Source organism: Dendrobates tinctorius, unplaced genomic scaffold (assembly GCF_039654945.1).
Source record: "Dendrobates tinctorius isolate UK_male_01 unplaced genomic scaffold, ASM3965494v1 ptg000094l, whole genome shotgun sequence".
Taxonomy (NCBI): Eukaryota; Metazoa; Chordata; class Amphibia; order Anura; family Dendrobatidae; genus Dendrobates; species Dendrobates tinctorius.
Genome location: NW_027361762.1, coordinates 2569351 through 2595276, shown reverse-complemented (window position 1 = coordinate 2595276; position 25926 = coordinate 2569351). Strand labels below are relative to the sequence as shown.

Below are 25926 nucleotides of genomic sequence, written 5' to 3'. Positions count from 1 at the left end.
TCCTGCTGCAGCTTTATGGCATATGACTAAGCGGATACAGTAGTTGTGGCTTTACACAACTATTAAGGGTGAGTACCCTGTATTATGTCCTTATACCCATTATACCTGCACTGGTAAGGCCCTATGGGCGCGCTTTTGTGGTTTTTTTATCTTTGAGGGTGACAAGTGGCTTCCGGTGGATCGGCGGGTCCTCGAAGATGACGCAGCAGGAGCTGCAGAAACACCAGCAGCTGCTTGTGAGCGACGGCAGGAGCTGGGGCAGTGCCAGAAGGAATTGGTGTGGTGTCGTGCTTAAAGGGCCAGTACCAGAAAAAGGCATAAACTGTACTGTGTGAACTGTGGCCTAAGAGGTTCTGCAGGACAGACATGGGGAGATCCCGTAAAGGGGTGGAGTCCCAAAAGGGGGCGTTGGCCCAAATCGGGGAGGTAGCCCGTAAAGGGGTGGAGTCCCAAAAGGGGGCGGTGGCCCAAATCGGGGTGGTAGCCCGTAAAGGGGTGGAGTCCCCAAAGGGGGCGGTGGCCCAAATTGGGGTGGTAACCCAAAATGGGGTGGAGTCCCGGGAGGGGGCGGCAACCCAAAGCGGGGTGGTGGTCCAGAAAGGGGCCAAGTTTGAAGAAGTGACAGCACTGGGTGACTCAGTAGGTACGTCTGGAGTACCGCAGTGTATGTGCAGGTCTTTTCCAGAATGTGGAATATCCTTTCCAGGTAGTAATGACGGGCCACAGATGTGTACAGTGATGCTGCACCGGGAAGGAGCCTTTGGTCGGCTGGAATCAGAGAATCAGGTGACTCTGACAGGAACTCCTCTCACTTTCTCTCTGTCCGAGAAAAACGTCAGGGTTCGCTGTAAACACGGGGTCACGGTGAACTATGCAGTAGACAGAGTAGTGTTTGAGGGGACCAAAGGTGGTGAGTGCCAAGGGGGAGGGATACCACGGGACTTAGTCTATGCCTGGGAGAGGGGCCGGGACTTTGTTTTGTTTGATGACGTTTGGTCGGACGATGGAGATGCTTCGACTGTGGGGCCAGCGGACACTAAGATAGTGACGGCTCCTGACGTAGACAGGTCAGAGGTAGAACTGACCGGAAGGAGAAGGACATCTGCCCAACTTACGGACCTGACGTCTCGTGACATGACGGATGGTGGGCTGGGAGATGAGACGACTGTGAGTAGCTCGGTCAGTGAACCAACACTACAGTGCCCCTTCTGGCTGGATGGAGAACGGGTGATGGGATTGTTAGACCCTGGGAGTCCGGTATCTGTGCTAAAAACCACTCCTGGACGTTCTGTGTCGCCTGGGACGGTGACGAGAGTGAATGGCTTTGGTGGCGACGATAAAGAACTTTTGACAGCATACCTCTACATTGACACGACTGAGAGTTCCACGTACCATGTAGTGACAGTAGACCCAGACTTACAGTATACTATGGTAATAGGGTGGGACTTAGAAGCCCTGTGGGACTGGTGGACAAAAGGAGAAGTGTCTGTTGATATAATGTGTATGGGAGGTAATGGTGTGAAAAGTCCGCCTCCTAAAGTTGACAGGCCTAAGTTAAACATGACCAGAGAGAACAGTGCGTCGGCCCCACTTACAGACATGATGTCACCTGACGGGTACCAGAGAGAGACTGATAGTGGTGTGGTAATTAAAAAGAGTGGACCTGACACCCGAACAGAGAGCAACATGAACATTTCCCATGCGGTGGGGTGTGACACAGGTACCAGGCGTGACTGTAATATGTTATTGCCAGTAGCAACCACTAGGGCTGAAGACAGTGTTTGTCAGACAGAAGCACGAATCCAGTGTAATGACAGTTTGCACCAGGTAGAAGCGCACCTACGAGACTTGGAGCAAGGGCGCGAAGAGATGTGTCAGCAGCTGGCGAGGGAGTGTCTGAAGGTGGCGAGTCTGGAAGTCGCCAACTCCGCGCAGGTGGAGCGGTTGCACCACCTAGAGTCCGAGCTCTTGGCAGGCAAAGCACTGAGACAAGTGACTGAGCACAGAGTGGATGAGCTGGAGAAGGAAGTCTCTGAGCTCAGAGGTCACCTGTCAGCGTGTAAAACCATGAACAAGACCCTGTTGGAAGATATGGAGGTGCTCAGAGAGGCCCAAGAGAAGTATCAACAGGAGATTCTCAGGAGAGAGGATGAGCGTCGCTACCTGGCAGAGGAGCGAGAAAGTTCTGCAAGAACTCAGTGGAGTAGGAAAAGGTCTTCTACGGGAGAAGTGGATGGGCGAAGACGTACAGCAGCCGTGCCCGCCTGATAGCAAGGCAGAACTGCCAAAGCCCATCTTGGAAAAGGGTCCTGAAGACTGTAAATCTCAGGAAGATGGTGAGCCAAGGGCTGCACAAGACAGTCATCCAATCGTGACAGATATCCTGAGGGATATGCATCTACAATGCCTCTGCACAAGGCAGATGATCCTGTTGGGAAAAAAAGAAGCCGCTCGATGTCTAGAGTGTGCGAGGAAAGTTCAAAGTCAGCAGGGCATTGCAGAAGACATCATTCAAGTGCCCGGAGGTCTGGTGAGGAAAGTCATCGGAAGGTTTGGGAAAGTGATGCAGGACATGGTGAACAGGTCTGGCGTGATGAGAGTGAGGATTCCGGCTAATGACGAAACCCAGGACAAGGGTGAAGATGGGATGGTTCCATTCCTCGTTGTCGGGTCCATGGAGAGCCTTGGGAATATCCGGATGCTCCTGGAGTATCGCGTGTCATACCTGAAAGAAGTAGAGCAGCTAAGACTTGAGAGGAAGCAGATCAGTAGAGAGCTGGAGGAAATGGAAAGAAGATGGCCGCCTCCTTCAACTCGCGGTATAGAAAGGCAAAGAGGTTCACTTAAGACTGGAAGTCCTAAAGATGGAGATAAGAGAGTACATAGAGATAAATGGAAGGGCTGCTCTCGGGACCTTATAGACCTTAGGAGAAATGGCCAGCAGAGAGAGGACAGTAGGTGGCCTGATGGAAGAGGAAGTAGTGATGCCTCAGTTAGCTCAGAGCTGAGTGACCTAGGCAGGAGACCCTGTAGAAGACGTGGTGACAAAGAGTCAGTCCAGACAAGAGGTATGGGGGCAAGGGAGTCGCAACACCATACTGACCGCCGGGGATGCGGGTGGTCTGACGTGGGCCCATCTTTATCAAAGAACAAGACAGAGTCGGATAAGGGATGCCTACTGAAGAGTTCACTAGCAGGGCCTGACTTTGATAGACGATTTGACTGGCAGAGACGACCGAGAAGGATCTCTGGTCGAGTAATAGAAAGTGCCAAGCCCCACGGCTTTAGGCAGAGGAGGGGGATATGTGGTGTGACAGGTGAACGCGTGGTTAATGGGAGATATGTCACATGGAGGGATGCTCCCTGCGATGCAACCCGGAGTATTTTGCCTATAGTGTACATGAGCACTAAAGATGTCATTTAGTGCACTGGGTGCGGAATGTACTCCGTTTTGCCTGAAGATATGTGTATGTTCAGGACATGTGGTGAAGTCCTGACCATGTGACCAGCTCATGTGATCCATACCTCACCTATGGGTGTGGTTACAGGGCTATGTAATTAAGGTGTTTGGCACATGTGAGAGAGACTGTGAGGAAGTCTGGCAGAGTGTGGACAGACTTCCATGTGTCCAGGTGCGACACTACAGAGAGTGGTCTGTGTTCCAAGGAAGGCGAAGCCTTCCTGTGTCTGCGGCTGCAGATAGAGCGCTGCTCTGGACATTGCCCTGACCTGTGTGCACAGGACCTGAGGGAACACAGCCCAGCTAAGGACTGTTTATGTGCTGTCTCTGGTTTATGGAGTAATAAACCCTGTGAAATTTTAAAGGAACGTGCCTCATGTTTGACTCCCGCCGCACCTAAGCGAGTCCGAATCCTTACAATATATATATACACACACATGTATGCGTGTGTGGCTATATATATATATATATATATAAATAAATGTAGCTTTGTTGCCATAAAAGACACATTTCTTGCACAGGGGCCCCAAGCTGTCAGTGTCTACCCCTGGCCTTAGCCCTGTATGAGACTCCAGTTTCCCTTGAGGTGGCCATGTCTCTGGATATCCAGGTGGATCATCGTCTTTGACAGAGACATAGGGAGACACCCCATTATGCGGGAGGTCCAGGGCAAAGGGAAATCAGGTCTCAGTCATCTGAGGAACACATGCAGTTGAGTGCAGCAACTCATTCTGGAAAGCAGTCTGTTGTTCGTCGCAAAGGGAAATATATTTTTACTGTGATAAAAAGGGACATTTTGTGGGCATGTGTTGTTCCTTATCTCATGGAAAACAGCCATCAGAAAACAAAGGAGCCTCGGTTGCAGGGAGGCAAGGAACCCGGGTGTACATATCACCTCCGTGGGTAGGACACAGTTTTTTCTATCAGCTGAGGTCCATCTGGGAAAAATAAGGTGGTTATTTCTGCATTCCTGGACAGTGGGGCGGGGTTTAACTTGATCAGTGCTAGGTTCATCCAGGTCCAGGGTCTCTATCCACATATACTGTCCAGACCTATACCCATAAAGCACCATTGACTCTGCACTCTTGAGAGAGTGGTATTTTACTCAAGCCGTCCGAGAGTTACATCTTCAGGTAGGAGCCATGCACTCAGAAGTTATTGACTGTTATGTGATGGAGGTTCTCCCCTCTCCTGTGGTTCTTGGACTTCCTTAGCACACTCTGCACAATCCTATGGTAGAGTGGCAAACTTGGGAAGCGGTAAAGTGGAGTGAGTATTGTCAAGGACACTGCTCAGGCACCTGGCTTGCAAGGGTGGATACCCAGTCTGTGCCTAAATACCTGTCTGGCTTTGGGGATGTGTTCTTGTAGCAGGGTTGCCAAAAACTTCCACCCCATTGTCCTTATGACTGCGTAGTTAATTTTGTTCCTGGGGCCAAGTTGCCTAAGAGCAGACTATACAGTGGGTACGGAAAGTATTCAGATCCCTTTAAATTTTTCACTCTTTGCTTCATTGCAGCCATTAGGTAAATTAAAAAAAGTTCATTTTTTTCTCATTAATGGACACTCTGCACCCCGTCTTGATGGAAAAAAGCAGAAATGTAGAATTTTTTACAAATTTATTAAAAAAGAAAAAAGGAAATATCACCTGGTCATAAGTATTCAGACCCTTTGCTCAGACACTCATATTTGAGTCACATGCTGTCCATTTCCTTGTGTTGTGATCATCCTTGAGATGGTTCTACTCCTTTATTGGAGTCCAGCTGTATTTAATTAAACTGATAGGACTTGATTTGTAAAGGCACACCTCTGTCTATATAAGACCTCACAGCTCACAGTGCATGTCAGACCAAATGAGAATCATGAAGTCAAAGGAACTGGCCAAGGAGCTCAGAGACAGAATTGTGGCAAGGCACAGATCTGGCGCAGGTTACAAAAGAATTTTTGCAGTACTCAAGGTTCCTAAGAGCACAGTGGCCTCCATAATCCTTAAATGGAAGAAGTTTGGGACAACCAGAAGTCTTCCTAGACCTGGCCGTCCAGCGAAACTGAGCAATTGTGGGAGAAGAGCCTTGGTGAGAGAGGTAAAGAACAACCCCAATATCACTGTGGCTGAGCTACTGAGATGCAGTAGGGAGATGGGAGAACGTTCCACAAAGTCAACTATCACTGCAGCCCTCCACCAGTCGGGCCTTTATGGCAGAGTGGCCCGACAGAAGCCTCTCCTAAGTGCAAGACATAAAAGTCCACATAGAGTTTGCTAAAAAACACAAGGACACCCAGACTTTTAGAAATAAGATTCTCTGGTCTGATGAGACGAAGATAGACCTTTTTAGTGATAATTCTAAGTGGAATGTGTGGAGTAAGCCAAGCATTGCTCATCACCTGCCCAATACAATCCCAACACTAAAACATGGTGGTGGCAGCATCATGCTGTGGGGGGTGTTTTTCAGCTGCAGGGACAGGATGACTGGTTGCCATTAAAAAAAACATGAATGCAGCCAAGTACAGATATATCCTGGATAAAAACCTCTTCCAGAGTGCTCTGGACCTTAGACTTGGCCAAAGGATTACCTTTCAACAAGACAATAACCATAAGCACACAGCTAAAATAACAAAGGAGTGGCTTTGGAACAGTTCTGTGACCTTTCTTAGCTGGCCCAGCCAGAGCCCTGACCTAAACCCAATTGAGCATCTCTGGAGAGACCTGAAAATGGCGGTCTACCAACGTTCATCATCAACCTGATGGAACTTGAGAGGATCTGCAAGGAAGAAAAGCAGAGGATCCCCAAATTCAGGTGAGAAAAACTTGTTGCATAATTCCCAAGAAGACTCATAGCTGTACTGAATACTTATGACGATGTGATATATCAGGTTATCTTTTTAATACATTTTCAAAAATGTCTACATATCTGTTTTTTTCAGTCAAGATTGGGTGCAGAGTGTACATTAATGAGAAATAAAAATTAACTTTTTTGAATTTACCAAATGGCTGCAATGAAACAGAGTGGAAAATTTAAAGGGGTCTGAATACTTTCCGTAACCACTGTATAATATCTGGTCTAGAGAGGCAAGCCATGAAGGACTATATCACGGAGAATGTGGCAAAAGGTCATATGAGACCATCCTCATCCCCTGTTGCTGCAGGGTTTTTCTTTGTAAAGTAGAAATATAGGGGGTTACACACCTGCCTAGATTTCCGTGAACTCAGTTTGATCACAGTCCGGGATCCGTATCCGCTCTCTTTCAATACGGACCTCTTTAATCAGATTTTAGGGGCAAAATGGTTTACTAAACTGGGTCTCAGGGGGGCGTATAGTGTCATTCGTATTAAAAAGGGGGAAAAATGGAAAACAGCTTTTAATACGCATGAGGGACACTATGAGAACCTTGTGATGCCATTTGGGTTGACGAATGCTCCTACCATCTTTCAGCACTATGTAAATGACATCTTTAACTGGTAGTTAGATTTGTGGTAATTTATCTTGATGACGTATTAATTTATTCACCTGACCTTGAGTCACATAAGGTACATGTCAGGCAGGTCTTAAAAATATTCAAACTATAAATTACTTGTCAAACCACAGAAATGTATGTTCTCAGTTCAGGAGGTCCCTTCTCTAGCATATGTTTTATCATCCACTGGTTTTCGCATGAATCTGGTCAAAGTCCAGGTTGTACTGGATTGAGATCGTCATGAGGATTTGAAGGCTTTACACAGGTTTTTGGGTTTCTCCAACTAGTATCGTAAGTTTATAAAAAAATTTTCAGTAGTAGCCAAACCTCTGACGGATATGACCAGGAAAGGGACAGACTTTTCAAAGTGGTCCAGTCCAGCGAGGTTGGCATTCGATACTTTGAAGAAGTGTTTTGTATCTGCACCAATCCTCATACAGTCTGACAATTTTCACCCTTTTATCGTCAAAGTTGACGCATCTGAGGTGGAGGTCGGGGCTGTATTGTCACAGGGCGCGTCTCACGGTAAATGGTGTCCATGTGAAGATTTTTTTAAAAATCATCTGCAGAGGGAAATTATGACATAAGTAAGAGGCAACACTTGGCAATCAAGTGGGCTTTTGAAGAGTGACATCATTTTCATTGTGTTTGTGATATCGTGGACAGGCTGATTATGGGTATGTGACGCTGCTCCTATATCTATTGATGCATATTTTGTCTGCACCAGCACTTTACAATGACTACTATTGATTTATTTCATTTATATGTTGGGGCTTACGCAATTGCCGAACGTCTGTGGAGAAAATCCAATCTACAAGAAGATTTCATCCATTATAAGTTTATGCTTAGAACATACAACGCTGCCCTTCACCTCTCAAAACAAACCTATTTCAACACCCTCATCACTTCACTGTCCAATAACCCTAAATGTCTCTTTGACACTTTTCTTTCCCTACTCAACCCAAGAGTGCAGGCCCCAACAACGGAGCTTCGAGCTGATTATCTAGCCAATTATTTCAAAGAAAAAACTGACCATATCCGATAGGAAATTATCTCCCAATCACCTCATACCATGCACTGTCCTCCCTCCCCCACAGTATCGAGTTCACTCTCCGATTTTGAACTGTCATGATCTCAGTGCTGGTTTGACTCACACTCGTGGGGTTAATGTCTGGAACCAGTGCTGATGACTGGCAATTCTGGGGTTAAAGGTTATGTGCTTACCTGCACACCTGGGGCTGTGATTGTGGCCTCTCCCTGGTTCTGGGAGAGGCTTCTTATAGCCTCAGGACGCTCCCATCCCTGTCAGTTATACTCTTGCCCTTAGCATTGTATGGTGACCCCTGAGTGTGTTTTGCTGTGTTCTGGTTGCTTGATAATCTGTGTATGACTCGGTCTGTTCTCTGGATATTGCTTTGGATTCTGCTTGGTACCTTCTATGTCTGTTTGGATTTGACTGCTGCTTGGCCCTTACAATCCGCTCTGTCTCATCCTTGGTACGTTATGGCTATCTCTGTGTATGAACCCCGTTTTGCCTGACTCTGAGTAATTCTGTATAGTGTCTTTCCATCTCACTAAGCAGGACGCTAAGCCCCGCCCCCTTGCAGTAACATGACCGTAGGTCCCGTGTCTGCTTGCTAAACTTCAGCATCCACAGGTCCTGTGCATCGGTACTTTCTGGCTGTACCTGACCCCGGTACCCCTACAGTGCGGGTGAGTCCCTGCTCAGCGGAGGCTGAATGCCGGCGCTGACAGGATCCTGACACTCAGGACACGTGCACTGGCTCAGTGAGCAAGTACAGTGCGGTGTTCCTGACATTATAACTGACCATTAAGTTTTTTGTTTTTTTTTCTCTGCTGAGAAATATGGATCCCATACAATCTCTTGCTGAGCAAATGAAAAATCTGAGTCAGATGTTTCAGAGTTTATCTCTGGAGCAGCAAGCTCTGGCTCGTTCTCAGCAGCAGGTTTCTGAGACAGTGCGGGGAGCTTTAGCTGCTGGGTCTCTGGGGGCTGGGGTGAGTGATGTTATTTTGGTGTCCCCAGAACCACCTGTTACACTGCCTGATTTTTTTTCTGGGAACAAAAAGGAGTTCAGGGTCTTCATGGAGGGGTGCAAACTCTTCTTTAGTTTGAGGCCACGTTGCTCTGTGGACGAAGTCAGAAGGTAGGGGTCATTATGTCTGTTAAGAGGGTCCCCACAAGTTGGGCTTTCTCCCTTCCTCCCACTGCCCCTGAGAGAGTGTCTGTGAATGCATTTTTTGAGGCCCTCGGGCACATATATGATGAGCCGGACCGAGTGCGATTGGCAGAGGACATGGTGATGAGTGTCTCTCAGGGGAAACACTCGGCTGAGTGGTTTTGCACAGAATTCCGCTGCTGGGCCGCAGAGGTCTCTTGGGACGACGCCGCACTCCGAGGACTCTTTCGCAGAGGCTTGTCCGAGCGGTTACAGGATGCCTTGGCATTACATCCCCCACCTCTCTCGAGGACGCCATGACCCAGGCCGTCCGGATGGACTGCAGGCTGCGGGCCAGGGGGGTGATGCAGGCGGAGACTCCATTGTTCCCTAGTGGAAAAGAGACTGTTTCTGTACCCATGGACGTAGGGGCTCTCTCCCTGAAGGAAAAGGAGAGACAACGCCGGAGAGAAAAGCAGTTATGCTTCTACTGTGGTAAAATGGGACATTGGAAAAGGGAGTGTCCATCCTCAACCCGGTCGACGGGAAACGACTAGGTATGGGTAGTCAGCGGGGAGACTACTCAGACCCTCAGGTACCCTTTTCCTCGTTTTCTAAAGTGTTGCTTCATGTGGAACTGTTAGTGGATGATTGTTGTTTTCCCTCTACAGCTTTCATGGACTGCGGATCATCCATCAATCTCATTGACTACCAATTGGTCACATGCTGTAAGATATGGACAGTTAGACTTTAGGTTCCGATCAAAGTGGTGGCCATTGACTCCTTCCCCCTCACTAAAGAGGGAATTCTCTTTATGTCTGACTTGTTTTCACTCAAAGTGGGCGCTACCCATGTGGAAAAATTAAGTTGTTTGGTTCTGGACAATCTACCAGCAGGATTGGTGTTGGGCATGCCCTGGTTACAACGTCATAACCCAGTCATTAACTGGAAAACGGGGGAGATTGTTCAGTGGGGGTTTAATGATCCGATGTTATGTGATAAGTCTGCACTATTGGTTGAACCTGTTAAATCTGTATCTGTGTCATCTGTCAAGCTGGAAGGTATTCCGGAGTACCTGAAAGAATTCGAAGATGTGTTCTCTGAAAGCGAGGCCGAGACGTTGCAACATAGACCCTTTGACTGCGCTATCGAGTTAGTCCCAGGGGCTAAATTGCCTAAAGCCCGTCTGTTTAATTTATCTGGCCCTGAGCGCTTGGCCATGAAAGATTACATTGCTGAGAGTCTTTGCAAAGGACACATACGTCCCTCAGTCTCACCTGTGGCGGCAGAGTTTTTTTGTTAAGAAAAAAGATGGTGGTTTACGTCCCTGCCTCGATTTTCGTGAGCTGAACAAGATTACTGTACGAAATACGTACCCCCTTCCGTTGATTCCTGACTTGTGTAACCAACTTTCAGGGGCAAAATGGTTCTCCAAACTGGATCTTCGGGGGGCATATAATTTGATAAGGGTCCGGGAGGGGGATGAATGGAAAACTGCATTCCTCACGACCGAGGGACTGTTTGAAAATTTAGTCATGCCGTTTGGTCTTACCAATCCCCAAATTTCAGAATTTCATCAACGTGGTATTCTCGGATTTCATTGGTCGTTTTGTTGTCATTTACTTAGAAGATATTCTGATATACTCACACGACAGTCAATCTCATCTGAATCATGTACGAACCATTCTCCAAAGACTGAGGGAAAATCATCTGTATGCCAAATTGGAGAAATGTGTTTTTTGTTCAAGAATTGTCTTTTTTGGGATTAATTGTGTCCTGTGAGGGTTTTCGCATGGACCCCAAGAAGGTGCAGGCCATTGCGGATTGGGTGCAACCCCGAGACCTTAAGGGTCTTCAGCGCTTCTTGGTGTTCACCAATTATTACCGCAAATTTATTCGGGGTTTTAACAGGTGGTCAAACCTCTCACAGATCTTACTTGTAAAGGTGCGGATGTGAGAAACTGGTCCTCGCTCACAAAAGAGGCCTTTGCGACCCTGAAAAGAAGCTTTATGTCTGCTCCTGTGTTAGTACAGCCAGATCCGTCCAAACCATTCGTCGTGGAAGTGGACGCCTCTGAGGTGGGTGTGGGGGCGGTGTTGTCCCAAGGGCCTGCCACTCTAACCAACCTCAGGCCATGTGCTTTCTTTTCCAAGAAGTTCTCTGCTGCGAAAAAAAATTATGACGTAGGCAATAGAGAGCTTCTTGCGGTCAAATTGGCGTTTGAAGAATGGAGGCACTTTTTGGAGGGGGCCAGTCACCCGGTTACGGTGATCACGGATCACAGAAATTTGTCATACATTGAGTCTGCTAAAAGACAAACGCCCAGACAGGCCCGTTGGTCACTTTTTTTTCCCGTTTTCAGTTTACGATTACATTTCGTCCAGGGTCTAAGAATGTCTTATCGCGCAGTTTTCAGCCGGTGTCGCCCCCTGAGCCACCGTCCTCCATTCTTCACCCTGGGGTTGTGATAGCAGAGGTCTCATCTGAATTGGAACAGGAGATTCAGGGGGCCCATTGCTAGTTGTGGGGTCTGCGCTCGTTCTAAAAGCTCTCATAGCTGGCCGGCAGGGGAGCTGATGCCCTTGGCAGTGCCCGAAAGACCATGGACTCACTTATCCATGGATTTTGTTACCAATCTCCCTTCATCTAAGGGTAATACAGTGGTATGGGTAGTGGTGGAGAGGTTTTCTAAGCAGGCTCATTTTGTACCCCTGTCCGCACTACCGTCAGCTGAGACGTTGTCCAGATTGTTTGTGCAGCATGTGATCCGGTTGCATGGGGTACCCCTGAATGTGGTGTCTGATCGTGGTGTGCAGTTTGTGGCTAAGTTTTGGCGTGCTTTCTGCAAAAAATTAGGGATTTCTCTGTCCTTTTCATCTGCATACCATCCTGAGAGCAATGGTCAGACGGAGCGCACTAACCAGTCCCTGGAACAGATCCTCAGGTGTCTAACCTCTGCTAGACAGAATGACTGGTGCGATGCACTGCCATTGGCTGTGTTACGTGTTACAGAACCACTTAGCACCCAGAATATGTTGTGCAGTTATATGTATGTAGAATAGGTTCTATGTGAGATGCATGTCCCTAATGCATCAGCATTCCCCTTTTGTCCACCCTCCCCCCACCTTTGTAATTTCCACAGTAAACATCGGCAGGCTCCGGCCACCTGCGGCTTTTGTAATGCATGTCTGGCCTGCCACTTTGCTATTGGCCGGCCCTCTGTATCTGTGTGATATATTCTGTGTCCTGTGAGTAAAGTGTTGTCAGACTGGAAATACATGGAGAAGCAGTGATCTTTTATATGCGCCCATGTAACCCAGGGATTCCAGCCAGCGTCATTCATTCAGACTCCAGCCAACGCAGAGTGGACCTCCGAAAACACGGGATGGTACTGAAAGAGATACCTCAGCTTGGTAGACACCGTTACACTGGTGGCAGCAGCGGGATTTGATACCCCTTCTACAGGAGGAAAGGAATGAATGGAAAATAACTACCAGAAGTTAAAGAGGACTACATTAAAAGATCTGGTGGAAGCCTGAGGGTTGATCGCCAGCAACAAAACAAAAGCGGATTTGATAGCAGCCATCATGGAACACAACAGTGCAGCGCCTCCCAATGTGAATGTGGAGGAGACCGAATTCCAGAGGGAGGTAAAGAACAGATTGGCGTTCTATGGCCTAAACCCTGCAGTAGAGATCATACGAGAGGTGATGGCTGATGTGCGTACTGATCTGAAGGAAAAGATGGCCGAGCGGACCAGGATAGAGCTAGCCAAGATGGAGATGGCAGAGCGGACCAAAGTGGAGGTGGCCAAGATGGAGATGGCAGAGCAGAGAGAGGAGAGTCAGCGAGCAGGGGGAGCTCTGGCCTTCAACCAGGTACCTTCAACAGTAAGCCACAAAAAGATCCAGTATAATGTCTTCCGACAGTTGGGGGAGGCAGAGGAAGACATTGATGGCTTTCTGCAGGACTTTGAGCGGCAGTGTGCCCTTCATCAAGTGAAGCTGGAGGAACGGGTTCAGATTCTGGCCAGCAAGCTGCCAGGCAGCGGACGCCTATCGCACGGTACCTGATGAGGACTGTTTGGACTATGAGCTGATCAAAGAAGTGATCTTGGCCCGGTATGGGCTGACACCAGAGGCCTACCGCCAAAAGTTCCGTGGACTTATAAAATGCGTAACCGATACCCATGCTGAATGGGCCTGTAAATTACGGCGGTCACTGCTACAGTGGGTACAAGGGAGCCAAGCAACCACTAAGGAGGACGTCCTCCAGCTCTTCCTGTTAGAACGATTCTTTAATGGACTAACCCCCGAGACACAGGAATGGCTTCGGGACAGGCGGCCAACGACTCTTGAGGAAGCTGCTCGTCTGGCCGATGAACATCATGATGCCAGGAGGCCGCAGTTCTCCGGATCAAAGGTGGTCACTAGGGGCCCACCCATGGACCTGGAGGGACCCAAACCACCGAAGATTGTATGGGGACCAGCTAGAAACCCGGCCTACCACAGTCCCCCTGGGGCTCGATGCCACACCTGCCTTCAGCTGGGCCACCTGCAAAGACAATGCCCCAACCGGACTCAGCATACCCAGTGGCCAAAGGCGGGAACAGCTACCTTCAGCCGGGCTGCTGTACACTGCTACCAAGACGAAACTGACCCGGCATTGGGGGCTACGACTAACCAAGGGGTGGAAGAGATGGAGGAAGTGCTGCATGAAGTAGACCCCGTGCAGGCAGCCCGGGCAGATAATCGACAACAGCATCGACAGGTCGTGTGGGTTAATGGGAAACGTATGCAGGGACTAAGAGATTCCGGGGCAACTTTGACCCTTGTGAAGCCTCATCTCATCAGGGACCAAGAGAAGACGGACGGGACAGTGGCAGTCCGTGTAGCAGGGGGAGCTATACATCGACTACCCACTGCCAGGATTCACCTGAACTGGAGAGCCGGGGATGGCCTTGTTGAGGTCGGCTTGATAGAGGATTTGCCTGCAGACGTCTTGCTGGGAAATGACTTGGGGCCCATGTCTGCATTCTCGGTTGCCCCTCAGGCTGAAACATAGCCTGTGACCACCCGGAGACAAACTCGAGCTGCGGAGGCGGACTCACACTCAGAGGAGGCCCAGGTAAGACATCCCAGCCCTACACGTATTCCCATAGCCAGACACATTTCTTGGGCCACCCCAGATGAATTTAAGAGGGAGTTACTTGAGGATCCTTCATTAGAGAGATATCGTGGGAAGGCACAGGAGGGGAGAGGAGTACTGGAAGTTTGTATGGAAGCAGGGACTCCTCTACCGGATCACAGAGCAGCACCACAGAGGGACGAGCCCCACTATAAAACAACAGCTGGTAGTTCCCAAGAAGTATAGGCAGGAGCTATTGAGAATCTCTCATGATATACCCTTAGCCGGGCACTTCGGCGTCAGTCGCACCAGGCATCGTCTGACACAAAACTTCTTTTGGCCGGGGTAACCTATGATGTTCGTCAGTACTGCCATACCTGTGACAGTTGTCAGCGCATTGGCAAGAGGGGGGATCGATGCAAGGCCAAATTACACCCCCTCCCCATTGTGGAGGAACCATTTAGCCGAGTAGCGGTCGATCTGATAGGGCCGTTAGCCAAACCCAGTTGGTCCGGGAAAAAGTATATATTGACAGTGGTAGATTATGTCACAAGGTATTCAGAGGCGATTGCGTTACCTAACATACTGGCAGAGACGGTGGCAGCTGCCCTGCTCCAGGTTTTCTCACGGGTTGGACTTCCCGGGAGATTATCTCGGACCAGGGTACCCAGTTTAAAGCAGAGGTGACCAACCAACTGTGGAAGCTGTGCGGCGTAAAGTCTATTAGAAGCGCCCCGTACCACCCGCAAACCAATGGGTTGTGTGAACGCTTTAATGGGACATTAAAACAGCTCATTGGGACTTTTACCAGGACCTACAGGGACTGGGAGAAATCCTTGCCACACCTCCTGTTTGCCTGTCGGGAGGTGCCCCAAGAAACCACGGGGTTCTCCCCGTTCGAGCTGGTATACGGGAGACGGGTAAGGGGACCCCCTAGACTTAGTGCTGGAACACTGGGAAGGGGAGGGCCTCATAGAAGGGGTACCTATTGTACCCTATGTGCTGGAATTTCGAGACCGCCTACAGGAGCTGACTCATGCTGTACGTGAGAACATGCAGGCGACCCAGCGGCGCCAGCGCATATGGTACGATCGGATGGCCAGAGAGCGCACTTTGGAAATAGGAAAGAAGGTCCTGGTGTTAGAGCCCACTAAGCAGAATAAGTTTCAAGCTGCATTGCAGGGGCCCTACCAGGTAGTGGGGAAAATAGCCGACACAACCTATAATGTCGCCGATTGTGACGACCCCAGGGTTATCCGCATGTTCCACGTGAAGTACATTCGCCTGGCACAACACAAGGTTGAGACCCAGGATCAGACTCCCCTGCGACAAAACCCCTTCCGCGTCCCTGAGTCTGTACGAGAGGGGAAGCGACAAGAGATACAAGAGATGTTGCGTTTAGGGGTCATTGAAGAGTCAGATAGTCCCTGTGCATCCCCCGTAGTGTTAGTGCCCAAGAAGGATGGGACTACACGGTTTTGTGTAGACTATCGTAATCTCAATGAGAAAACAGTGATGGATGCATACCCCATGCCGCGTGTGGATGAGTTGTTAGACCGGCTGGCGGGGGCAAAGTATTTGACCACCATCGATCTATGCAAAGGCTACTGGCAGATTCCCCTTAGTCCTGACGCTATTCCCAAGTCGGCATTTGTCACCCCGTTTGGCTTATTCCAGTTTCGAGTTATGCCATTCGGGATGAAGAATGCCCCGGCGACCTTCCAAAGGCTTGCTGACCGGCTTCTGGATGGTCTCCAGGACTATGCTTGTGCCTACCTGGACGACATCGCCATCTACAGTGCGACATGGGAAGAGCATCTAAATCACCTAGAGACAGTATTAGACAGGATCAACCAGGCCGGAATCACCCTGAACCCAAACAAGTGTCACGTGGGCAAAGCAGAGGTTCAGTATTTAGGGCATTGGGTGGGAAGTGGGAAACAGCGACCAGAACCAGCCAAGATTGAGGCCATAGCCAAATGGCCCATCCCACGGACTAAAACCCAGGTCATGGCGTTTCTACTGACAGCGGGGTATTACAGGAAATTCGTTCCCAATTACAGCAGCGTAGCCAAGCCCCTCACTGATTTGACCCGTAAGAACCAACTCCGCCAGGTAACGTGGACCAAAGAGTGTGAGGAAGCCTTCCGCCAACTAAAGGACGCCCCCACCAATACCCCTGAATTGGCCGCACCCGATCCAACTAAACGTTTCCTGGTTCACACAGACGCTTCTATGTTTGGATTGGGGGCAGTACTGAGCCAAGTCGGGCCGGACGGCCAAGAACACCCGGTAGCTTGCCCGAGTCGGAAACTACTGCCCCGTGAGGTAAGCTATGCGGCCATCGAGAAGGAGTGCTTGGCGGTAGTATGGGCACTCAAGAAGTTGCAACCATATTTGTATGGATGACAGTTTTCCCTCCTAACGGATCATAATCCCCTAGTCTGGCTTAATTGGGTCTCCGGAGACAACGCCAGATTGCTGCGGTGGAGTTTAGCCCTACAACCTCTGGACTTCACCATCCACCACAGACCCGGCAAACAAAACGGTAACGCCGATGGACTAAGTCGACAAACGGAACTTGTACCAACCCCATAAACTTCGGTCATCCCCAAACCGATCCGTTGAGGAACAGACTGTGTAAGCCGATCATGTCGCTAAAAAGGGGAGCCGTGTTACGTGTTACAGAACCACTTAGCACCCAGAATATGTTGTGCAGTTGTATGTATGTATAATAGGTTCTATGTGAGATGCATGTCCCTAATGCATCAGCATTCCCCTTTTGTCCGCCCTTCCTCCATTTTTGTAATTTCCACAGTAAACATCGGCAGGCTCCGGCCACCTGTGGCTTTTGTAATGCATGTCTGGCGTGCCGCTTTTCTGTTGGCCGGCCCTCTGTATCTGTGTGATATATTCTGTGTCCTGTGAGTAAAGTGTTGTCAGACTGGAAATACATGGAGAAGCAGTGATCTTTTATATGGGCCCATGTAACCCAGGGATTCCAGCCATCGTCATTCATTCAGACTCCAGCCAACGCAGAGCGGACCTCCGAAAACATGGGGTGGTACTGAAAGAGGTGCCCCAGCTTGATAGACCCCGATACAGGCTGAATTTGCCTTCAATAGTCGGGTGAGTCAATCCACGGGTATGACTCCTTTTTTGATCAATTATGGGTTCAGTCCTCATTTTGGTGAGTTTTCTCGTCTGGACTCGGGGTGTCCCAGGGCTGAGGGCGCTGTTCAGCGATTACAGAATACGTGGGCAGAAGTTCAGCGGAGTATATCTAGGTCTCAGGGCAGGTATAATTTTTTCGCGGACAGGAAACGAACACTAGGGCCCACATTTCAGGTTGGAGACAAGGTTTGGCTCTCCACTCAAAAATTAAGCTGAAGGTTCCTTCAGCCAAGTTGGGGCCCAAATTCATTGGCCCATACAAGATTGTGGAAAAATTCAATCCAGTGGCGTATAGGCTATGCCTTCCACCCTCTTTCAAGATCCCCAACGTCTTCCACAAATCTCTACTGAAACCTTTTGAAGCAGTCCGGGGAGACTCCGAGTCTGCTGCTTCTCCTGTTTTGGTCGAGGGGCAGGTGGAGTACGTGGTTGGTCATATCGTAGATTCCAGGTTGGTACGGTGGTCGGTACAGTACCTGGTTCATTGGAAGGGGTATGGACCGGAAGACATGTCCTGGGTACCGGCCCGGTTGATGCATGCTGATCGCCTGGTGCGGGCTTTCCATGCTAAGTACCCGGGCAAGCCTGGGGGTCCATAGGCCCCCCCGTTGAGAGGGGGGTACTGTCATGATCTCAGACTCGCACACGTGGGGTTAATGTCTGGAACCAGTGCTGATGACTGGTATTTCTGGGGTTAAAGGTTGTGATCCCGGTGCAGGCTTACCTGCACACCTGGGGCTGTGATTGTGGCCTCTCCCTGGTTCTGGGAGAGGCTTCTTATAGCCTCAGGACGCTCCCATCCCTGTCAGTTATACTCTTGCCCTTGGCATTGTGTGGTGACCCCTGAGTGTTTTTGCTGTGTTCTGGTTGCTTGATAATCTGTGTAAGACTCGGTCTGTTCTCTGGATATTGCTTTGGATTCTGCTTGGTACCTTCTATGTCTGTTTGGATTTGACTGCTGCTTGGCCCTGACTATCCGCTCTGTCTCATCCTTGGTACGTTACGGCTATCTCTGTGTATGAACCCCGTTTTGCCTGACTCTGAGTAATTCTGTATAGTGTCTTTCCATCTCACTAAGCAGGACGCTAAGCCCCGCCCCCTTGCAGTAACATGACCGCAGGTCCCGTGTCTGCTTGCTAAACTTCAGCATCCACAGGTCCTGTGCATCGGTACTTTCTGGCTGTACCTGACCCCGGTACCCCTACAGTGCGGGTGAGTCCCTGCTCAGCGGAGGCTGCACGCCGGCACTGACAGGATCCTGACACTCAGGACATGCGCACTGGCTCAGTGAGCAAGTACAGTGCGGTGTTCCTGACATGAACCAGTCACAGAAGAAGAGGAAAGCAGGCTCCTTGCATCTTCTCGCCCAACCACTTGCACCAGTGACCCTATTCCCTCACATCTCCTCCAGTCCCTTTCCCCTGCTGGCACCGTTCAGCTAACAAAAATATTTAACCTCTCTCTCTTCTGGTATCTTTCCCTCCTCATTTAAGCATGCCATCATACATCCACTACTTAAAAACCATCCCTTGACCAAAACTGTGCCGCTAACTATAGACCTGTCTCTAATCTTCCCTTCATCTCTAAACTCCAGGAATGCCTGGTCCACTCCTGACTTATCCGCTATCTCTTTGATAACTCTCTTCTCGACCCGTTCCAATCCGGTTTCCACTCTTTACACTCTACTGAAACTGCCCTCACTAAAGTCTCTAATGATCTACTAAAAGCTAAATCTAATGGTCACTACGCCATGCTAATTCTCTTGGATCTCTCTGCAGCATTCGATACTGTGGATCATTAGCTCCTCCTCACTATGCTCCGCTCCATCGGCATCAAGGACACCGTTCTCTCCTGGTTCTCCTCCTATCTGTCTGACCGCTCTTTTACTGTATCTTTTGCTGGTTCCTCCTCTCATCTTCCCCTTACTGTTGGGGTTCCTCAAGGATCAGTCCTAGGCCCCCTCCTCTTCTCTTTGTACACTGCCCCTATTGGTCAAACAATCAGTAGATTTGGTTTCCAGTACCATCTCTATGCTGATGCCAACCAATTATACGCTTCCTCTCCTGACATCACGCCAGCCTTTCTAGAAAACACCAGCGATTGTCTAAATGCTGTGTCTAACATCATGTCCTCACTATATCTGAAACTGAACCTGTCAAAGACTGAACTCCTTGTGTTTCCTCCCGCTACTAATGTACCTATACCCGACATTGCCATTTCTGTGTGTGGTTCCTCTATTACTCCCCAGCAACATGCCCGCTGTCTTGGGGTAATACTTGACTCCGAGCTTTCATTCGCCCCCCCCCCTACATCCGATCACTGGCTCGCTCTTGCATCTCAAAAACATTTCTAGAATTCAACCCTTTCTTAATTTCGACTCTGCAAAAACTCTTGGGGTATGTGCACACGTCGCAGATTTGCTGCAGATTCGCAGCGGATTTTCCACAGATCCGCAAGTGTGTGACCAACCAATGTAGTTCAATTGGGAAAAAAAAGCTGTGCACATGCTGCTGAAAATTCCGCATGGAATCCGCAGCGGTTTATTTTCTGCAGCATGTCAATTCTTTTTGCAGATCTGCATGCGTGCTTACACCCATTCCATTAATGAAATCTGCAGGGCTAAAAACGCATGCCAATCTGCAAAGAATCCACACAAATAACACAAAATCCGCAAAAAAAGCGCAGATTTTTCCTACATTTTCTGCCAAGAGATGCAGAAAATTCTGCAGGCAAATCTGCAGCGTGTGCATATACCCTTACTGTTTCTCTTATTGATTCTCGTCTGGATGATTGTAACTCTCTTCTAACTAGTCTCCCTCTTACCAAACTCTCCCCTCTCCAATCTGTCCTGAATGCTGCAGCCAGGATCATATTCCTCGCCAATCGTTACACCAACGCCTCTACCTTGTGCCAGTCATTACACTGGTTACCCATCCACTCCAGAATCTACAAAGCACTCCATGGCTCAGCACCACCCTACATCTCCCTCGTCTCAGCCTACCACCCTACCCGTTCCCTGTGTTCTGCTAATGACCTGAGGTTAACATCCTCAATAATCAGAACCTCCCACTCCCGTCTCCAAGACTATACACGTGCTGCGCCAATTCTTTGGAATGCACTACCCAGGTTAATACGATTAAGCCCCAATCCCCACAGTTTTAAGCATGCCCTGAAAACGCATTTGTTCAGACTGGCCTATCACCTCAATGCATAAACCTAAATATCCCTGTGTGGCCCATTCAAAATCTTTTACCATAACCAGGTTCCTCGCATCATGTTCTCACATGCTTTATGCATTTAATAGCCCTCTGTGTCTGTATTGTTACATATTTAGACTGTTAACCGGTTCATGCAGCATCACAGAAACACCTGATTCTTACACTATGGCTGGTCCGAACAATGAGAGCAATTGTTACCATCCACCTTTCGTGTCTACCTTTTTCCTCATAGATTGTAAGCTGGTGAGCATGGCCCTCATTCCTCTTGGTATCTGTTATGATCTATGTGATTATTGCTATGCTGTAATGTCTATCGTATGTACAAGTCCCCTCTGAAATGTAAACTGCTGCGGAATATGTTGGCGCTATAGAAATAAAATTATTATTAAAATTATTATTATAATTGTCGCATGATCCCATAGCCTGCATTCATTCCCTCTATCACCTTTTTGTGCATTTTAGTTGGGTTAAACTCCTTTTCTCTCTATATGTAATTATGTCATTTTATGACTTTGATTATCTTTTTATATGAATTGTAACCTGAATAAAATGTATTACTTGTTCAATACTCCTTTTGTGAGTGGTGTGCTTTGGATACTTTGTATCCTTCCTTGAGTTAACTTTAAGTCTACACACCCCTGTACATTCCATGCATTTGGGGAATCTCTTTTATGGTGAAGTTCCCTACATATGTGCAGTAATATGTTTTTGGACATTTTTATAGCTGACATCATTTTCTGTAGGGAGCAGTTCATCCAGTTATGGTAATCACGGATCATAAGAATCTCGCATATTTAGAATCTGCAAAATTCTCGACAGGCAAGATGGGCATTGTTCTTCACCAGGCTTAACTTTTTTGTCACATATAGGCTGGAGAACAAGAACATTAAGGCGGATGCCTTATCTCGTTTTCCTGTGGGTGGAGATAATTGTGAACCGGTTCCTGTACTACAAAATAGGGTGATTATTGCAACTATATGTTCCGATCTTGAAAAAGAGCTTGTTGGCGTCAGGGTCACACCCCTGCTGCTTGTCCATTAGGTAAACTGTTTGTGCCTGTGACTCTCAGTCTGATTGTCTTTAGTCAACATCATGATTGGATCTTGGCCGGACATCCTAGTAATAAAGCCACCTCAGAACTTCTTACTGTGCGTTTTTGGTGGTTAATGGTACAACAGGATATCCGGGAGTATGTAGCTGCCTACATACTGCTCTTACTTGTCCATTGGCGTCTCTCCAAAAATTGGCAATTCCCAGTAGACCTTGGACTCATTAATTCATCTTTTGTATTACTGATCTACTTGTGTCAGTAGGGAATACTGTAATTTTGGTGATGGTGGACAGATTCAGTAAAATGTCACATTTTATTGCGCTACCCGCTTTAACTAACGCCAAGACATTGGTGCAAGTTTTCATCAGAAAAATTGTAAAATTACATGGGATCCCTACTGATTTTGTTTCTGACCATGGGATGCAGTTTATTTCCAAATTTTGGAGGACATTTTGCACCCATTTGGGGATCCATCTGTGGTTCTTTTCAGCATTTCACCCACAGTCTAATGAGCTAACTGAACGGGTTAACCTGAACCTTGAGACATATCTTAAATGTTTTGTGTCTGAGAATCAGGAGGATTTGATTACTTACTTACCTCTAGCTGAAGTTGCAGTAAATAATTGTTGTCATGAGTCTACTGGTATGTGCCCGTTCTTCAGGCCGTACGGGTTTCATCCACAGTTCAGCTCATTTAATAGGAATCGTTCTTCTGGAATACCTGAAGAAGAATGATTTTCATCCTCAATTACTTCTATGAGGCAAGGCGTTATTGATATTTTGAGGCAGATGGGGTCCAACTATAAGAGTGTGGCTTATCAGAGACATTTGGTGGGTCCGGACCTGTGTGTTGGTGACATGGTGTGGTTGTCCTCAAGGAACATTAAGTTGAAGGTTCCCTCTTGGAAACTGGAACTCAGGTTCATCGGTCCATATAAGATCGCAGCCCTCATCAATCCCGCAGCATTCCACCTTGCTTTGCTGCCCACCATTAGAATCGATAATGTGTTTCATTGATCTCTTCTCAAAAAATATGCTGTGTCCTCTCTGCCATCACCGCTAACGCCATCTCCAGTCATTGTGGATAGAAACTTAAAATTTCAGATATCAAAGATCGTTGATTTTTGCTTAGTTCATCAGTCACTTCAGTATCTGGTATGCTGGAAGTGATACAGTCCTGAAGAGAAGATGCGGGTACCAGCATCTGACGTACATGCAGCCAGGCTGATCTGGTCCTTTCACGTGGCACACCATGATAAATCTGATTCTGAGATTCCGGAGGTCCCTTGTAGAAGGGGGGGACACTATCAAGGGGTTTACTGTGACAGAGAGGAGCGTCTGACTTCTCCTACTCCTGCACTGAACAGAAGCACTTCACCTTCTTATTAAATGATATAAATGTCTTTGGGCAGTGCAGGGGTCAATCTGCTCTGTTGAGAGCTCTTGGAGTTTAGGGTCTCAGCTGTGCACAGTGAGCCACTCTCATCCTCTATATAATCTGGGTCCTGACTATCACACATCGTCAAAGCTAGCTTATGCTGCATAGCTAAGAGGATAGGTGGTGGTTATTTGAGTAGTCGCATGGTGGATTTATCTGTGACATTTGCTTGGTTTTGTGAGTCTGATAATTCCCTTTCTTCTCCTACTTTGGTTTAACCCCATCACTCACTCCCTGGTGCATACTTCTGTTATATGTGAGAGTATACTTTGTATGTTTGTTTTTTCCATTACCCCTGTTCATATTACCTTGTTAGTCTGGTTGGTGTACTATGGTGCACTACTATTCCCCTCTCCCATGGGTGTGGAAGGGTAGAGACTGAGGGTGAATTCAGGAGCAAAGGCAGGGTACATGGCCCCGGCATCTTCACCTTCAGAAGTAACCCGGGGATCAGGGCAAGCTATGGTGCCCCCTAGCGTTAGGGACCAGGAAGGAGCTCCTGGTCCCGGGACACCCAAGAAGAGTCATGACATCTATACATTATGGTACATTCGGCTTCTATCAGTGTGACCGTCATTTTGCCAGCATTTTTACTCAGCATGCTGTGAATTTTGTCCAGGAATCTGCTAGACTCTAATGCAGATGTGGATTGAGCATACCAATTATAAAAATGCTCTTACCTTTTTCATCTCCACTAGGTAGGCATCAATAAAATCACGGGTGTAGCTTGGGTCCCAAGTTTTTTGATGCTCCACAATCATTTCCTTTAGAAATGCGATCAGTTCATATTCTGGTGCCACCACATAGTCAGCAAGCCATGGGATGTGGTTGAGAATAGGAATTTCATTTAGGATCTAAAAAATAAATTCAATCATTGTACAATATAATAGCTGTCTATGACTACAGTAGACTAATTGTTTAGTGTGTTTATAACAGCATGAATTATCTGTCATTTGCTAAGAGTAGACAAAGAAAATACTTTACTATATAGTAAATTACTCTACTATAGGGAAAAATAACATTAAAGGTGTACTATAGTGTAATCCAATGTAACTACAGGCAGGTCTTGTGTTTGTTGTGGATAAGCCAATGGACCAGGGGCAAAAATTATATTTACTCTTTTCAACATATTGTTTGAGGCAGGTTTTACATCTTATTCCATAGAATATATATCTAATCTAAGCATACCCTGGTTACCAGTTTGGTACTGTATATATAAGAATGTAATGCTTATAATGTTTTACAGAAAATGGGTGTTAGTTCATAAAGCTTTAAAGCATTTAGATTACTTGAGCTAAGAGTCCGGATTCAGTCTTCAATGTTGCATTTAAGAGTCTTAAAAGATGTTTAAACTTTTCATCATTGTACTCAAACCGATCTCCAAATACAATTGAACAGATCACGTTGCTAACAGCATTGTTTATGAGCAAAATTGGATCAAACTGATCTGTAAAAAAAAAACACAATAATAAAGGTTTATTATACGGGGTTAGAGTTTGTACAATCGATTAACGTAGAATTTAGAATTAATAATTATTTGCCTACTGTTACTTCCCTTTCCCTCCCTGCACATGTGTTGGGACTGATTCCCTTCTCCTATGGTCGGCTCCAATTTTCCTGCAGTCATGCACGCCAGGTTTTTCAGATCACCCAGTAAACGTCTGACTTCACCACCCTAGGCGATTTAAGGTAATCTTTGGCAAAATTCAGATGTTTGGGTATTAAGTAGCATTGTTTCTGTTGCCTCAGGTTTGTCATAAAAGTTCATCAGATCCAGTCAAGTGCCTATCATCTCCTCAGTTACTCCTGACTTCCATGCTACAATCAGCACTATTTCCAAGCTCAGCATGCTAGGTGTTGTCCTCACTCCCCAAAAACCATTTCAGCACAGAAGTTGTGTGCACATAGAGGGAGAGACCTGTCACTCCAGGTCAGGGAGAATGTCATGATCAATAGCAAATATCATGGCTTTGACAAAGACCATACAGGTCGAAACATGTAGCCTCTGTTCGGCGTGTGGCTATAATGTGGAGAGTCTTTTGAATTAACCTATTTTAACATGGTTCAATAAAGAAGAATTTTAGCGCAGCTGGAGCTATCAAGGTTTTTCAGAATGTCATGATCCAGGCTGGGTTTTGAGTCCTGTCTCCCTCTTTCCCCGTCTGGTCATGTTAAAGGTTAACTTTTCTCTGCCTCGTTCTGGTGTCAAGTCTGCTATTTCTCTCCACTGCATCCAGCAGGCAGTGTCAGTTATATTTTCTGCCTACGGCGTGAGTAGCTGATTCTGGTGATACCCTGATTTGTCCTGCTGTGTCTTGTTATCTTTGCCTGTGTCTGTCCCTTCCTCTTCTCCCACCCCGACTCAGTGTTTCCCTTAGTGTTTGGATTTCCCGGTATTTGACTCGGCATTGGCTTTGACCTGATTCTGTCTCTTGCTTCCGGTACTTCAACTTCTGACCGACATTGACACTCTGGCATGGCTCAGACCAAGTGTTTGTTACTTCCCTTGGTACTCAGGTACTCTCTGGTATTGACCCGGCTTGTTTAACTATTCTGCTGTGACCTGGTGGTAGCGTCGCTGCAGTGCTCTGCTCTGTGCTGTATTGCAGCCCTCTTCGGCCATCTAGTGGAGTGTGCATTTACTTGCAGCGTGACAGAGAAGTTGCCAAGGACCCACTTGTCCCGTTCAGGTCCCGCTGGCTTTTAAAGTATGTATTTCTCTGAAATGCAACAGGATAGAGTCGAACATACCTGACTGAAATCGAACAGTCACTGTCCGATACAAGCTGCCCATGGATCAGGCAGCATGTATCAGTGGTCAG

The 25926-nt window shown here is 47.6% G+C and overlaps 1 protein-coding gene across 2 annotated transcripts in view; it reads right to left on the bottom strand.

Annotated features, from left to right (window-relative positions):
• LOC141098684 (cytochrome P450 2D15-like) overlaps positions 1-25926 on the bottom strand; it is a 404919-nt gene that overhangs the window by 102429 nt on the left and 276564 nt on the right. For both annotated transcript variants that reach the window (XM_073586648.1, XM_073586647.1), the window contains 2 exons: positions 24394-24551; positions 23785-23958 (listed from right to left, as the gene is read on the bottom strand). In XM_073586648.1, the coding sequence (XP_073442749.1) occupies positions 23785-23958; positions 24394-24551 (332 nt within the window). The remainder of the gene's footprint in view (positions 1-23784; positions 23959-24393; positions 24552-25926) is intronic.